This window comes from Lissotriton vulgaris, chromosome 6 (assembly GCF_964263255.1).
Source record: "Lissotriton vulgaris chromosome 6, aLisVul1.2, whole genome shotgun sequence".
NCBI classification, from domain to species: Eukaryota; Metazoa; Chordata; class Amphibia; order Caudata; family Salamandridae; genus Lissotriton; species Lissotriton vulgaris.
The window spans coordinates 652,009,734-652,026,982 of NC_141694.1; the positions used below are offsets into that span (position 1 = coordinate 652,009,734).

A 17,249-nucleotide genomic window follows, 5' to 3' on the forward strand; every position below is an offset into this window, starting at 1 on the left:
ACATGGAAGACGCGCATATATTTACCAAGCATTATTGCTTGCATACGGAGCTAATGAAGGATGCTGCAGTGGGACAGGCGGTGTTGCGTCCTCTATTTCGATAGAGGTGAGCCTTCCTTCCCACCAACCTCTTTTCTTTTTGGACGCACATTTCTCTGTTGGTTCTATACCTTTGGCCATACTTGCAACCTATTGCTTTCCATTTTAACATTGATGTGTTTGTTAACTGGTGCATTTATGCCTTCTGTGCAAAAAGAAATGTACTCATCATTGCTTTCTATTCTGATTCAGGCATGTTAATCTATGAAAGATACCATAATACTGGATAAGAAATACGTTACTTACTGTAGCTGCAGTTACCCAGTATTGGTATCTTTCATAGATTTACATGCAACCCACCCGCCTCCCTTGGAAGGGCTCACCTAGTACTCTCAGTTGTACCTCTATATAGCACTGTGCTTACGAAAATCTGAGGGACTAGAGCTCCTTCCAGGAAGGTTCCAGAGGGTGGTGACAGCTGATTGGTTGTTCTCTAGGAGTTTGGTCCTTATTACAAAAGGACCTGGATACGTTACTAATGTGAGGCCTTAGGCCTATTACTCTATGTCTCATGGGACATTACTTTACTTATGTACCGGGGACTCTCATCCCGACGACGGAGAATGATTCAGGCATGTGAATCTATGAAAGATACCAATACTGGATAACTGCAGTTACAGGTAAGTAACACATTTCTTTTAACACCTTGGCTGCTTTGATTTTCCCCTCCTATGCTGAGCTTTGAGTTTCCCCATTGTTCATGACGAACTCAGCTCGTCATAAGCACAGCTCAACCGTGCCTCATGACGAGCTGAGCTCGTCATGAGCAGCGAAGGGGTTAAGCTCTGAAGTGCCCATGGCGGAGCGTCCAGAAGTGTCACTTTTGACAGAGTGGGGTAAGGCCAGCAACGCTCGCTGACCCCCCCCCAATCCCACTTTGTGATGAGTAAGGGACTGCTGCTTCCCCTCAATGGCTGACCCAAGGTCAGTCAGTGAGAAAAGGCAGCAGTCCCAACTCTCGAGGAACCGCAGAGGCTTCCCTCCTGGCACCTGACAATCACCACTGCAGCCTTGTAAATTTTTCTTTTTTAATGTTAGGTGTGTGTGTGTATTTAGTTATTAATGTATGTGTAGTGGAGTGTGTGTGTGTGTGCTGTCAATGGGCGTGTGTGTGCTAGTGAATGTATGGGTGTGAGTGTGCATATGTGGCCAACCAGCCTGGCTGCCGTTGCCCATTGACGAGTTCACCTTTTTTTTTAAATGAATGTCTCTACATCATGACATCAACAGGGCTCCTAAAAGCATTTTTTTTCACTATTGATTTTTTTTTTTTTTTTTTAAATGGCACGTACTAGGCTTGGGAACATCAGAGTGCTTTCCATAACACAGCACCGGAATAACAAGCAAACACAGGCTATAAATCAATAGGATAAACGTTTTTTAAGGGCAATACAGTACAGCGTAAGAGCACATACTCTTTGGCCAGGGGCAGTCCCAAAAACTAGATGCAACTCAATATCATATGTAGTGGATGCCAGTCAATTGAGCAACTGTATGCAAGCTTTTCTTATCTCCATGATACAGGAGTTGGCTGTAGGCCTATGGCATTTTCTTGATTTCTGGGGTAGCCTGTAATGTACGGGTTTTAGTAGGTAATAAACTGAATCTGCGTCTCCAGGACAGTACTAATGGAGACTGTGATAGTTTGTCCATATCCCTACAGGTCTGCTTGCAGTGGGGTGTGGTTTGGTATGAATTTATTATAGCATATGTGCTGTAGCTGCAAGATATTTTGTTACTTACAGGGGGTTTAGAGGTCACCCATTGCTTACCATTGGTTGGTTTCATTGTATCTCTGATGTGCTTGCTTTGCATACATTGACACATGTGGCATTCACTTCTACTTCATGTGTTTGTCCCTCCCCTGCAGCATGGCTGCAGTACTTATGTTCTTACCTGCTCCCTTAATCAGGTGCAATGTTTTTTTTTTGTTTAGGCACTTGACTAGAGTGCATGTCTTTTCCAGCTTTCTCCCCCCACATGCCCTTCTCCGTGTTGCTTTGCCCTTCCTTCACCTTCCTCTGTGCTGCTTCTCCTCCCCTCCTTGCTGCTTTCACAAACAGCTTTTTTTTTTTCTTTTTGTTGACAGCTCCAACTCGGATTGGCCAACAAAATGGGAGGTGAGGGAGGGCTTGCGTCATTTTGTATGTAAACGTATGCTTCATGCGTTTGTCTATAAAATGATAGAGGGACACATAGTTGACTTTTTTTTCTTTTAAAAGCTATGTTGCACAGCATCTTGGAAACTGTGCAGAATGGCTAGAACCTTTGGCAAACCCAAAGCTCCCAAAGGCAAGACCTATTGGCCTTGCTAATGCTTGTTTAAATAATGGAAGGGAGGATAAAGTTCAAATTTCCAGGGAAATAGGGTTCCACATTTTAGGAGCACATCCGTAAAAGGAGTGGTTCAGGCTTCTTTCTTCCTGAAATTTGGAATTTTAAATATTAGTGAGGGTGCCTCATCTGTCATGACTCTCCACAACGCTTCAGTTTCTTAGCAAGATAGTGAGATTGGTCAGAGGGAATGAGTTTGTCCATTAGGCATGCAACTTCAAACCTGGATTGTTCCTCAATAGGATAGTTTAAGTAAATCAAGATTGGTGTGATGTGGTCAAAACCATTAGCACCTGTGACCCGACATGCAGTAGCATGTAGTGAGGGTTTCATGGGGACAGTGTGTGTTTTGGAAATACCGACTAGAATGGCATTTCCATAGTCCAGTCTTGATAGCACCATAGCCTGTATCAACGTCTTAAGGTCCTGGTCAGGTAGGTGGTTTGATACCCTGAATGAGTTTAGGAAGGTAATTTGCCGACCTTCTGGCCACACTGATGTGGTTAAGGAGATTTAGTTTTCCATCTCGAGTGAACCCTCTTGATTTGGAATTTTCACAGGTGGCAGCTTACAAAGTTAGTCAAAGTTATCCATTTCACAGCTGTCATGGGTGAAGTGTTATGAGAAAGAAGATATTTCGTCTATTGGGGATTTAGCTTCATTGGGGAGTCATCATCCAGAATTGTATTTTGTCAAGAGTAGTGATCAGTTGCAAGATTTCAGCTAGGAAGCTGACTTTCAAGTATAGACGGGTGTTGGGAGTTAAAACTGATCCTTGTGAAATTCCTTGTTAGACACTTAATCAATAGGATAATGCATGTTGTATTTTGGTCATATGTGACCTGAACCATTCTAAAACTTTCCCCTTCAAGACTCCTTTATTCCTATAGGGTGCAGATAAGGATCTCATGGCCGATGGTATTGAATGCGGCTGAGAGGTCTTGTAAGGTAATCAAGCATGCGTCACTGATATCCATGACCCTGAGGGTGTGTTCTGTTATTCCAAAGAGAGCGATCTCTATGCTCTAGCCTTCTTTAAAACCTGGATGAAATCTTACTTGATCAAGGGCCTTCTAGAATGAGCTTTAACATAGGACACTTTTTTTGTAGCATATGTCTTGTCTCATTAAGCAGTTGAAAGTTGTCTCTTGGGGGATTTTGCCACAAAGAGTGTCTCACAGTCTGAGTTTTCGTTCTTCATTGAGGTCTTCGGTGAACCGTGGGTATGTTTTCTTTCCTCTCATTGATTCCTCTTTCTGTTAAGTGTGCATTACCCTACATGACTGTAGTTTGAGAGTTGTTGAAGCTAGAGGTTGCTATATTTATATACTCTTGTGCTGATTGGCAGGGTTTCTCAGTTGATATTTTCGCTATCTCTTGACTATTAAAAAGGGCCTTTTGGGTTTGCCATAGATCCTGGATTTAGAAAAGGGGATTGGGAGGTGGTCTGACCAAGAACTGCAACAGGGTTATCAGTTGGTATGAGGTTTTTTTCCGTCATAATCAAATCCAGAGTGGCTCCTTTAACATGTCTGTTTCGGAGAGTGTTAGGTGAGGTCATTCTCGATCAGGAATGAGTAAAGGGTTAAGTACACTTTTTCTTTAGGATCACCCCAGTGTAGGGCGAAATCACTGAGAAATACATGATGGAGGTTGGACGTTATAGATCTACAGTGAGGCATTGAAAATTAGGATGGGAGTCTGACCCAACACATTTACAAGTCATAGACTTCTTGTTGATGATGGAAACACCTCCACCAATTTTGCTTCTCTGTCCATGCGTGTGATATTGTAGTCTGTTGGGATGAGAAGAACCGTCGCCAGCTGAGAGTATCCCGTTTGGAATAACTGAGTAGGTCTGGTATGTTGACTGTTGTAGCCCACCTGCCTGTTTTGAGGGCAAGGTCTGTTTCTTTGGGTTTGTGATCTAGGGTTTTTCCAGAGGCTGCTGGTTATTACCAATAGGGAGTCGATTTCTTTAGGGCTGAGAGAAGGGGTCATTATCTGCCGCTGGGACTATTTGTTGGGTTTTGATGAGGGAAGATTGGCTCTATTATTCTGTTCTAATGATTCACATCCCAAAATTTCTTTCAATTCTAAGGCTAGGGCTTTAATAGTGTCAGAGAGGGCATATATAGTACTATGGGTAGCTCTGAAGAGGTGTCCGGGAAGGGTTTTGCAGTTTTTGGGGGCATCATCACAACTGATGTTGTGGGGTATGTGTAAAACCTCTTCTTTTGTAGGATGAGACCAGCTGGTCGTCGAAGTAGAGGAATATTCCTTATGTGTTGAAGAGTTCTATAAGGAGTTGGAGATTTGTAATTCCCTGTTTTGCAAGGTCATCGGGTTGGGGAAAAGGTCTTCACTAGTAGGGGATGTGCCTCTAGGGGGAGGATAGGAGTGTGGGAGAAGCAGTGTAAGAAAAGCAGTGTAAGAGATTTGCTTGAGGTGAAATGCCTGAGTCGGAGTACTAAGTGTACCAAGGGAAACTAGCCCTCAGCGAAGATCGGAGTCACTGTCTGGGATGAGTAAAAGTTTAGATTCGGGGTTTCTATAAGATGTGAGTGGTTTAAGCTGTTAGATAGGGATGGGCATTGGGTAAAGGGAATGGATGGTGATAAAGGCCGAAAGAGTGAAGGATAGAAGGGCAGAAAAGGTCAGTCAGCTGTTGAAAAACTGAGCGTCAGACAGAATTACACAGGTTAGAAGCAGATAGATGAATCTTGATCTTGACACCATAGAGAGATGGACAGGTCTGCCATTATGAGCATAGAGTGTTCCCTAAAGAGTCTCTTGCCATAGGGTATCTTAGCAATATTAGTGATGTTCACACTTGAAGGAGCTGTTCTATGGTGCAAAGTTATGAGGGAAAAACCAGGGGTCTGTTTTTGGCCTCCATTTTTCCCATAGTGGTATTGGTCAGCGCTTAGTGGTTCTGGGTGGTCGAGGAGCAGTCAATACTTGAAGCTCTGGCTACGTTGGTGGATAGGTTCCTTGGGTATATAATCTTGAATTAGGAGGGGCCAGCTTTCAGAAGACAAATAGTTGACTTATTTCAGGACATGGTGGGGTGCGATGGTCAGTAAGTTCTACTAGATGAGGGATGAGTGGGTCAGTAGGGACAGGTGGGCCTGTAGTCACACATGAACGGTTGAGAGGGTGGATTGCATACCGCGGAGGTGTCCTCAAGGAGGATAGCTGTGTACTGGACCTGAGATTTGGTGATCTGCCTAGGGTCCTCAGGCTGGAGGGTCACAGAAGATTGTTACAGGCAGGGAAAAGCCCTGTCTTGTGTGACAGAAAGTGGCCCTATGGTGTGGTCGCTGTGTTGTGTGGGAAAGCTGAGGGTGGTGCAATTGTTTCTCATAGGGAAGTTGGAAGTCGTTAAAAACTCTAAGGTCTGTGTTTTTTATTGTGGGTGACAATCCTGAATAGGCTTTGTTCGGAGCTAGGGTGGGTTTATCTAATCATTTAGTGGCCCCTCAGTGTACCATTCTGGGAGAGATTGGTTTCTTACCAGTGGTGAGCAACAAATTGGTAGAAGTCTCAGACCAGCCACAGATAAGTGGAGAGCAGCGCCCAAGTAGAAGCCACACACCAGTTTTTATTGAGTGGTTGCCAGCTTGGAGGACTATAGTAATAGAGGATGTTGGAATAACACATTTTCTTCTGATGCTGGTCTCGTGTGGACAGAGTGATCCATAGTTGGAGATCTAATAGTACTTTTATTGATGCAGGAGGTTGATTTTCTTCTATTGGTGCTCATCTGTCGTTGGGTTGGGTGTTGGGGCAGGTCTTTCTTCTTATTTTCTTCCTTTGGGTCTGACTGTGCCATCACATCCTAGAGGAAATAAGCCTGAGCAAAGGTAGTCTTTTTGTTGTTTTCAGTGTAGGTAGAAGCCAGTCCCATCTCTGCTTTGAAGATGGATGCCATAATTAATATGAAGTTCCAACAGTCACTCCTTCTACTATTTTTGTGTCGGGAGAGAATTGGTGACTGGTTAGGGGTATTGGTCCTTAAATTATGTTCCAGAAACCCTTTCCTCCCGCAGGTTTTAGCCCCGCTGCTCGCTATGTGACACGATAAATAAGAAGCCTAGCCTGCCAGTGGGCGAGTGTGAGGGTTGAGGTACCAAGATGTTTAAAGCGCAATAAAAGCACAATAAAGAACTGAGCTTGATGAACCCTTGCAATTTCTGTGACCATGTTGTTCTGCTGCATCGTCTCAGGAGGCATGATTGAGTGGGATTGAATGGGATTTAATTTCGTAATTGTGTTTGAAAACTCTTGGAACAATAGAAAATTAAGTAAAGAGCTAGAGTTATGTTGTGCCCGTAAAGATATTCCTTGTCTTAAAAAAATTACAATGTAGGAAAGAAAGGAGTAGCTGAAACGTTTGTGAAGGAGCACCAGCAGAAAGCTACATTACAGAAAAAACACCTTGTAATATAGTCACTCAGAAAAGTACTGATTCAATAGTTTGCCAGTTGCCAGGGCTCAAAATAAACCGGAATAAATGGGGTGCTGGTGTGTTGGTCAATTTAAGAATTGTAAAAAGGAATTTCACACCCCCTGGTCTATTGTTTAACCTTTCCAACCAATGGAGCGACTCCAAAAACGTTTTCTTTATCATGTGTATAAGCTATGAGAGCACTCTGACCCAGGGCAAAACAATTCTCTATTTAAGTTAGGTAAATACCTCCTAAATTGTCGGTCAAAAAAAGTAATAGAAAAAGAGAGTGTCCTGCATCTCAGAGCTGGAAATCGGCCAGAAAGAGTGATATTACAGATTTGTATACATTAACCTTGAGATGACTACTATACATTCAATGACTGATTGCATTTCACAGACACCTCGTGTTTGGCTTTTGAGAATCCAATTGGTAACTTAAAGCTTACAGACAGCTGCCATGAGGGTACATATAAAAAAAAACTCCAAAAGAATTGCAATAGCGAGGTTAAGGGCCGGAAACAAAAATTAAAAAACATAAGTGGTACTGCAGAAAGTGGGGTCAGAAAACTCCAGGTCACTAGTTTGAGGGCAGAGTGATACTGGCTACTGCATAGACTACACTGGACACCAGCCAAACTAGAGACAGTGGGAGCCAGGGACAGTGACACCTGCTGGAACTGCCAAAAGGCGAGGGGAGATCTAGCACACGTTCTATACGAATGCCCCAAGGTTAAGGTCTTTTGGCGCAGGGTACACAAATTCATAGACACACTCACAGGCTGCCAAACCACACGCGGCCTACCAGGCATCACCATGGCCTTCATGGACACATCGCTTGACTCGAAAGAAAACAGTGACCTTCCTGCGGGGGGCAGACCACATCAGCGCAAACCACCAACCGGCTAACCATACAGCAAGAAAGGGGATGTGGGCAGCCCTAGATGCTCATCTGGAACAATAACCCCCCCCCCTCTCTTTTTCTCTCTCTCTTCTTTCTCTTTCTTCTCCACCTAAAACCAAACAGCCAAGTAAATGTTTCAAACTGTATTGTATTGTATATGCAAAAATTTTATTTTCAAAAAATACTTTGAAATAAAAAAATACAAAAAAGAGTGGAGGGACACCCTCGGTGAGACAGTAATTCTGAGCTGTGGGAGGCTGTCTCTCTAAGGCAGGGTTCTCCAAAGTCGTTCCTGGAGGGCCGGATCCATGTCAGATTGTTACAAACATTTAATTAGAGGCAAGGCCAATAGAATTATGCTGCAGGAGAGCGCCAAATTATGTGGCAGAGTTGACTCAACTATGCTGCAAGAAATGGCAAATTGTGCGGGTTTAGGTAGCTGGTTTTATGAGAGTATTACTTCATTCTGATGTCATTTCCACTCGTATAACACTGTTTTAGCCTCCTTTTTTCACCTCATTAGTACCACTTTAACACTCAAATACATCAATAAGCTTCTTGAAGAAGACCAGTCAACCCTCAGGAAGGGCCTTTCATTGCACAGTAACACCCGTTTCTGCATTTTTAGTAGCCTTTGTTCTGTTTGAATTTGAAACATATTTGTTTTTAAATCTGCCAATTCTGCAGCAGATTATGGATTAAGTGCCAAATGCTGCAAATCATAATTCCAGTGGCCCTGGCTATAGACTTGAAAGAAAGCCTGCTCTTTTTACATATGACGAGCCAGCTAATACCACTAGGTGGCACAAGATACTATATCTGCTATGTCTTCTCATTCCCTGTGGGACATTTTTAGGTCTGTTTACAGCACAGACGACTGCATTGTATATTGTTATAAATACTTTATTGAATGGGCTGTAGTCCCTGAGAGAAGTATCTCTCTTCCCCCTCCCCCCCCCACCACCTCCTGATGTTTGCTGTTTGCTGTATGATTCCATCTAATAAGGAGTGCTTGCACTGAAATGCATGAGGGTCTATTTGACATTTCAAACGTATACTGAATCATCACACATTAAATTGTATATAAATCATAGATGCATCGATACAGAAAGTAGACTGTTTTTTTGTTTTGTTTTTTCACAGCAACAGGCGTTTCAAATGTATTTGTCACCTCAAATTACAAGCCACACCGTGGCTTTACCAAGGTTAGTTTTATACGTAGAGTAGGGTGCTCGTCACACGGAGGGCTTTCGGAAGTTGTTGACCAAGGGCCCTCAAAACACCTGACATGCCTGGTCAACATTACTAAATGCTATCAAAACAAGCATTTGCAATGCAATAGGTCTCGCATTAGGAAAGCTTGAGCTATTGGTATTGTAAATGACCCAATTTTTTATTTATGTGTTGGTTTTGAAAATAGCGAAATTAATAGCTTTGTCATTTACAATGCCAAAAGTTTTAACTTTTGCAAATGTGACACCTATAGCATTTGGACAAACAAAAATTATCCTGAAAGGAAATGACAGTACACAAAAAATATTCAGCTGAGTGGGCAAATCTGCAACGTCTTGTCCCGTTGTCTAACGCCCTCGGGCCAAGTTCGAGAGACAGAGAAAATATAAAAAGTCAAACCGTATCTGCTGTACTAGAATGAAAATGGATATTTAAGAAACATCCTCTGTATCCATGAATGCAGGCTGTAGCTGAACCCATTTAATAACAATATCCCCCAACAGTTGAACCCCTTTAATAACAATATCCCCCACTCCACGTAGAAGGCAAACGTTATTTATCAAAACAAAAAAAATTCACCCATAGGTTGGTGAAGAATGGGCAAGAGAGCAACATAGTATGTATGGGTGTGAAGGGGGAATCCGCGCATAGGCAGAGAGCAAAAAGCACGCACTTTCATGGAGGGTTAAAAGAAAAAATAAAAGCGTGGCGCGGGAGCAGCTTCCTTTGAAGTCTGATTGGGGGGGGGAGTGGCAGCCTTTGAAGTCTGATGCCAAGGCACAGACAAATGGTGGTGCGTGAAGTGGATGGCGTTGTGCACGCGCCTTTCTCACATGAACTGTGTCAAATTCACAGCTTGGGTAGACTTTTCGGGCTGCTTACTAGAATCTTGCAGCGAGACCTAAATATGTAGGACTTAGAAAGAAAAGAGTTGACTGTTTTTTCATATGTTGTTTATACTGTCAGTGGAGCCTGCTTTAGACTCAGAGCTCGGAATGAGAAGCAGTTTCACTGCAGTTCTTTTTTCGATGTTTAGAAAGGTATCCAGTTTGGTGAGAATGGGAGGTTCGAGTATGAATCTGGGTGGATTGCCTTTCCCAAGAGCTATTGTTGGGGGAACATAAAGGGCTGATCTTACATTGAGCTTAGGAATGTCTGCAGAGTTTTCGGCTTGCTCATGTGTGATATTTCCAGGTCATGTGTGACATTTCAGTATCTTATGTGTGACACCATGAGTGACACTTTACCATGATTCGAGCAGAGCAGTGATGCTCTCTAATGTACACCCAGTAGCAGATTTGACAAATATAAATGTTTTCATTTATTTAACACGTGGCTCAGTTGGTAGGGTATGGAGACAAGCAAGCGAGAGCTCTCTGCTCAAACTAAACGTTTGCACCCGTGCCATAGCAACGGTTCCGTGTGCCCTGGTGCAAGTAAGCAGCTACAAGCAATGCAGGCTGAGACAAAAAACCTCAATGAAAGATCAAGCTACTGACAGTTGAATTCACATTTCGAACTTTTCACGGGAAGGAGGCGCCCAGAGGCATTGAAGTTAGAAATGTAGCTGTGCAAGATACACGGGGCCTTCCTGGTGTCACACAGAGTGTCAGGGAAAATGGAGACACAGGCACAAACGTCAGTCTCGACACTGCCTTAAGACAACGGGTCCAGGTCTTGGTACTGGATTCCTGCCTGCAGGCCCTAGGCAGATCTCGGAGCTGCCTGGGTGCAGAGGGCGGCAGTTCAACAGTTGGTATGTGGGCGGGGGCAGGATGCAGCCAATGGGAGCATCCCTCACTGTCCCTCCCGCCCAAGGAATGGCCTCCTTCACACCGTGTCCCTTTGCACTGTGTCACACACACTCGCGAGGAATGTAAACACTCGAGTCTCTGGCCTGATCGAAACTAGAGGGTTCAAGGTGTGTGCGCACCCATTGCGCATGCGCAAGAGCCTGCGTCACGCACGGAGGTGAGACCAAGGTGCATTCCAAAACACTCCATTACTAGAGTGGGTCCACATATGTAAACCACAACAAACTCAACCAAGCACATTTTTTGATGAAATACCCCACGATTAGCACTAGTGCAAACCATTTGCAATAGCTTACCGCTGTATACGGGTTTTTGCTGACTTTTTGTGCACTGAAGACAAAAAAACCTACCCGATTTTAAAATAATGGTTTGTCACAGACGCACCATCGTCCTATTTAAGCGATCCAGGCGAGATATCGCGGCCAGATGCTCGGCTTCTAGCAGCCTCGAGTATCTTCAAAGCTGCTGAGACCCACCCCTTCCAAGTGACTTTCTACTGTTCCCCAACACATTAAAGCTGCTAGGCGCCACTTCATAGCAGTTTCTAGCCGCCTTGCCATTCTTCCGAGCTGCTGGGCCGCACGCCTAGCCATCCATCCTGCTTCTAGCGAAACCATTGTCCTCAAAGCGGCTGGGAAGCACTCCATCACAGGGCTTCTAGGCGCCTCGATATCTTCCCAATTGTTTTGGCCAGATACGGGCGTGATGCCCTCAGCAGAGGGCAAGGGAGAGTTAAGGGTCCATCAGGAGGCCTGAGCGCACAACAGCCTTAATCCCCTGCTCCTCAATAGAATGATTGACGCGCAATCAGTGCTCAAAGCGCTAAGGTGACGGAGGGCTTGGCAAAGGGCAGCCTTTCTATTGATGACGTCACCACCTTCCTGCCGGGTGTAGAAGACCTGCCTCCCAAGTGCAAGTGACTGAGCACCGAACCGGCCTTCCTAACCTTGATAAATTAAGTACATGTACACTTAAAAACAACATCACCACCAGCTTCGAAACAGCAAACACCATTTCAAACAAACATCGGCAAACTGGGGCGCGGTTTCCTTTTTTTAATGTGAAATGTATTGGTAGCACGCCCCGAATAAAGAACAAGCCTATTTGTGGCGCTCCTCACACCGCATCTCCCAGCCCACAGGCGTGCCTCCTGAAATCCCCCGCACACCTCCCAGCTCCAGCGATGACGCACGTTCGCTTAACAGGGGTCCAGCGAGTGCTAACGAAACAAACTTCCGGCGCATGGCAGTCAGAAACGAGCAAGGCATGCCGGGAATGACGTAGGCAACAAACCCAGAGTGACAATTGGGTGAGAGCCTAATACGTCAGACCGACGCTCTGCTTTGAGACGTGCCGCCCGCCATCCACCCACAGCTAAGCACAGCCCCCGCCATCTCTAACAATGATGGAAGCCCTGCGTGTGCCCGGTAAGTGGGGTTGGGAGGGTGTGTGTGTGTGTGTGTGCGCATTTGTGTGTGTATGTAAGCCCCGCGTGTGTGGGGAGGGGAGGAAGGGGATGCGTGTGTGCACGTGGGAATGTGTGCGCGCATGTGTCAGTGTGGCTGTGTTTGCGCATGGGAATGAGGCACGAGAGGGGCACGGCGTCGTGCGTGCCCACGAGGTGAAATCTGCGCTTGTGCACCTCTAGTGTCCACATTCCCAAATACGAGTAACAATAGTTGTCTTGCTGACAGCATTCAATGCTTTCGCATTGAATGCTAGGTCAGCTCGACCTAACAATATAGATGGGTCATTGCAGCAACACTGCCTCTATTCACTTCTATGCTTAAATTATTCATGCTTTGGGGGCTTCCCTCAGCTTGTCTGAGTTAGGGCCAGCACATTCATTTTGGTACAGGTCTGAGAGTGCAGAGTGTTTGCTCTGTCCAAAGGTTTAGCTTGCAAAAGCAAGAGAACTAGGTTGGATAGTGACACAATGACCGGTCCAGCCAGAGGTGGCATTTTCAAAAGAAGTTTGAGCACTTCCTTCAATGTCGGGTGTTACCCATGAGGTTAAAACATTATAACGCGGGTGCCGCAGTTCCTGGGCAAGAAAGTTCCCAGCAGTTTTGAAAACCAACACTGGTCAAGGGTCCACGGATGAGTTTGGGTTTTGCTGTCTGAGAGTAGCTTAACAAAGGTGGCTTTAGACAGCGTGTGAAATACTGAAAATACATGCGATGTTCCTGCAAGTCTACGAATTTTGATCGCTATTTCTAAGGACACAGCGAGGTAAAAATCTGGTTCCCTACGAATCGGACTCACTTTGACTTGCAAAACGTCCACACTCAACATGACTGGGCGTTGGGAAGATTCGCTTGACTTGGGATGCAAGCTCACCGATTGGTCTGGTGGAAAGACCCAAGTGTGCATGTCAGTTTGGCCGGCCTAAGACTACTGGCCAATCTGACCGGCGCCCTTAAGTGCACCTACCACTCCTCGCCCCAGTCCCTGCCCTGTTAACCTGCCCCTGCCCACTCTAAGCTTGTGTCTGCTGCCAGACAGCAAAAAAAAAAAATAATAATACATTTGTTTCATTATCATTGTATATTTAGTTTTCTGGCTATTTGCAGGGAGGGGTGGTGGGGTTGACGCTCCTCCGCCATAGTGGAGGAGCCGCTGATGACTATATCTATGGGATCAAGCTCGTTGGAGCAACCTGGGCCTTTGTATTACTATCCACCCTTTGTTCTGAAAACCACGTGCATGCAGGCTAGATAGACTTCAGGTGGTCAGTTTTCTCATGCATCTCAGTAAGGCGCTGTCCTAGGGCAATCAGAGAGGAGATTAGCTCGCTTGGCACTGTCTTGTCGAATCAAAATAATGAAGCTTCTCTTTCGCAATAGCTTTCTGTTATGTGGTTCTGTATTGTACTCATATTTGTATGTGGTATTTCTGTAGCTGAAAAGCAGTGGAGCGCAGTACGTGGTCAAAGCCCAGCATAAAGTCAGTTGAGTGGCAGGAGAGATAGCTTGTCTTTTTAACACAGCAGGGGCAACTCTTCGGTTGTGGCGGAGGAGCGTCGCCCCACTAGGTGGCAGCCGATTTAAACAGACGAAGATTAAAATGATGATAAACCAATTTTATGATCATTATATTTTTCTTCTTACCTGCAGGCTACCAGCGAGCCACGTCATAGGGCAGGGTGGGGCCATGCAATCAGTGTGCAACAGTGGGGAGGAGGAGTGATGGGCACCACTAATTGTGCATGATAGTTTGGCCAGCAGTCAAACCGACATGCCCGCTCAGAATTCCTCCACCCGGCTGTGTTGTACAGCCAGGTGAAGAAAAGCTACAGGCTCCCATGCATTGTCTGAGCTGAAAACCAGGCCACTCAGACCAATCCCAGGGCTTCTCTCAGGGCGGGAAAAGAATTCCCAGCATGAGAGCAGCACCAGGATAGCCACCTGGGAGCCTGCGCAGTGTGCACCAGCCGTGCAGGTGAGAATGGGAGAAGATCAATGTGGCGACCGCAGCGGAAGGTATATATAGTTTTATATATATATGTTTTGTCAATATTTTTGTATCCCCCCTCCCTCGCCACCCCACCAATGTCGATCTAGAGTAGCCGCTACTGTAAGGCAGGTACCGGGTTGCCCCTCACATTAACGTCTGTCTTCCCTTTCCTCACAGGCCGTCCACAAGGCTGTGCTCAGTATTGACGAAAAAGGCACCGAGGCAGCAGCAGCCACTGCTCTGGAGATGATGCCAATGTGTATGCCTCCAACTGTAAAATTCGACAGGCCTTTCCTGCTGGTGATTCATCACAGCACAACTGACAGCAACCTTTTCATTGGGAAAATCGTGAACCCCACTGCAAAATAATTACCGTTGTCCTGTGCCTTCAAACCATTTTTCTCTTGCCTTTTAGGAACACTTTTTGCACTGCTTTGCTGCCAGTTAGGGGGGCAGAGGGTTATATTTTGTATTCAAGTATTGTCACTTCCCTCTGTTTTCTTCAGCCACGATCTTCAGGTTTCTGTATTAAATTTTCATTGTACTTTGATTACTTTTGCTTTTTTAACAAGAATCGTCACAATTCACAATACACAAAGAGTGCTCTGGGTAAAAGCTATGACCTACGTATTCTAACATATAGATTGTATATATTTAGTCAACCTGAGGCCCAAACGAGGGTTATTTCTAACTCCATCTTCTACAGCAGGGACACCAGTTTATCACTTTTTTTCTGTTTTCAACTGGAACTAGCTTATTCCTCCTTCTCCATGCATGAGTAACATTCATTTTATCAAACACCCTAAAATTGAATGTTAATCACAGACCAATTTTAATGTACTGCTGCAAAGTGCATATATGAAGGTATGTTTAGCACCACCCTCACCAAATCAAAAACTAGAGGCAAAGCGAGATTGAATGATTTGCGAGAAACTGAGATGGTCCTGCCAGTCTAGCGCATGGCCCTTCTCTCACCCTTACACAAGACAGCAAAGCAAATGGGCTGGAGGTTGCATGATTGTTGCTAACTTTCCCCCAACTGATGTGCATGCATGTTTAATTTGACCAATGTCTACTTGACGTTTGTTGGAAAAATAAATGCCAAAGTCCAGTCGTCCCAAATCAAAGCAGCACACTAACAGGGTTGCCTTTGACTTTAAGTGAGAAAATGAATTGATGCTTGAAGCTTTGCAGGGCACGCGGTCTCTGTATTTGTAGTTGTGTTTGACACATCACAGTACTGGTACCTACAGCCTGAGATCCTAGGATGGTGTGCGGCTGACCAGGAAGCATGTGTAAAACCCTAAACTAGGAGGTGGCGCATTGTCGGAGACGGGGAAGTGTGTATGCTGCTACCCTTAATGACATTAAAGGCACTATAGAATACACACTTTCAGTCCAGCTAAAAAGCTTTCTTTTTGACTGTCTTTTGATTGGCCACTTCTTTAATTTTAAGCCCATTATCGATCTATATCAAATAAGCTGTTCCCACTGTAGGTTGGTATATGTTTTACTTTAAAAATAAGATTATGAAAAGCATTTTAGAGTATACCACAGCATTTAATACATTAATATAGCCTTATAGCCCGCCGTAGAGGGCTATACCGGTTATTAAAGGCCCTCTCCTGCGTTAAAGGCCCAGCTACGAAGGGCTATAAGGCTATTAGAACATTCTGCCACTAGAGGGCAGAATGTTCTAACAAAAAAAAAAAGCCTTATGGGAGGGTGAGGGGATTGGAATCCCCTCGGGCTCCCTGAAGCCTTTGTTCACAGCCAGAGCTGTGAACAAACAAACATTGGAATGTTGGATCTCCAGGCTTATACCAGCCATTATAAGCCCAGAGCACTCCATTGTTTTCAATGGAGCTCTCAACATTCCAATGTTCTAATTCTGAATAAAAAATCTATATGAATGTCATTAATTGAAAGCATACATTCATTACTAACTTTAATACAATCTAAGTTGACACTATGGGCATCTTACTGGAAGGCTGTGAAATCTCAGGTAAGTAGCGCCAATGGTCCAAGCTAAGTTTCTGATAGTACAGTCCTGTAAGACTCTAGTAAGTCTTCCTGATCAAAAGTTGAATCACCAACTGGTACTGTATAGTACAAAAAGGACTAGATGGCCAGTACTAGGACATTTTATAGTGACATGTAATTTAGACTTGCCCACAAATAGCCTGTTGCTCCTTATAAGATTGTTGCTTTACAGTAGAAAACCCCGAAAGATTAACATTTAACCTCCTTTTTCAATTTTTTTACATGTCATTCCTGCATCTAACGCTTTTGATCCACATTGCCCCTCAATATTAACCTTTTACAGTGTATTTGTTCAATCCCCAATTCTACAAATCCATCTCTTGCCATGCCTACATACATCGAGCTTTCATCATTAAGAGTGTTTGACTTTGATATTACGTTAACCTTGGATTTAATTGACTCCTCCAAGTGGCCTCAGAAAAAAATACATGTTCGGACTTCAATCAGTTCCTGGGTTTTTCTCCTTTTGCAAATGCTATGTTTTTATCTTTATATCAAATGTACCTTGTGCCTTGAATTTGAATTAAACAATTTGGAGAAAATAGGATATAAATAAAATATTTTTATTCACTTATGTTTGCCTTCTTCATAAACTGAGCTGTTCAATACCTATTGTATACCTCCATATGTAGATATTGGTTATGTTTCACATCTTTCCAACTATAAATTAAAATGTCTAACAACTAAAAACATGTTTATTTATTCCTGTTTTTAAATGGCATTCCAAATGCAAGGGCGATTTCCTGTTTTTAGGTTTTAAAAAATGTATATTTCCTAACTACAATGTCCTTGTAACCTTTATTTTTTTCAGTGCATTTTTAAGGTTTTTTAAAAATGTTAATTACTAACATATATATATATATATATCTCAGCTACATTCATACAAAGAGTACAGCACTTGTGGGAGACTTCTGAA

General features: G+C 44.1%; 1 protein-coding gene across 1 annotated transcript in view; it reads left to right on the forward strand.

Moving 5' to 3' along the window:
• Positions 1–16,907, forward strand: part of LOC147707817 (alpha-1-antiproteinase-like) — a 96,199-nt gene extending 79,292 nt beyond the window's left edge. The window contains exon 4 of the mRNA XM_086926655.1: positions 14,468–16,907. Within this exon, the coding sequence (XP_086782781.1) occupies positions 14,468–14,659 (192 nt within the window). The 3' untranslated portion in view covers positions 14,660–16,907. The remainder of the gene's footprint in view (positions 1–14,467) is intronic.
• Positions 16,908–17,249: the final 342 nt, after the last annotated feature.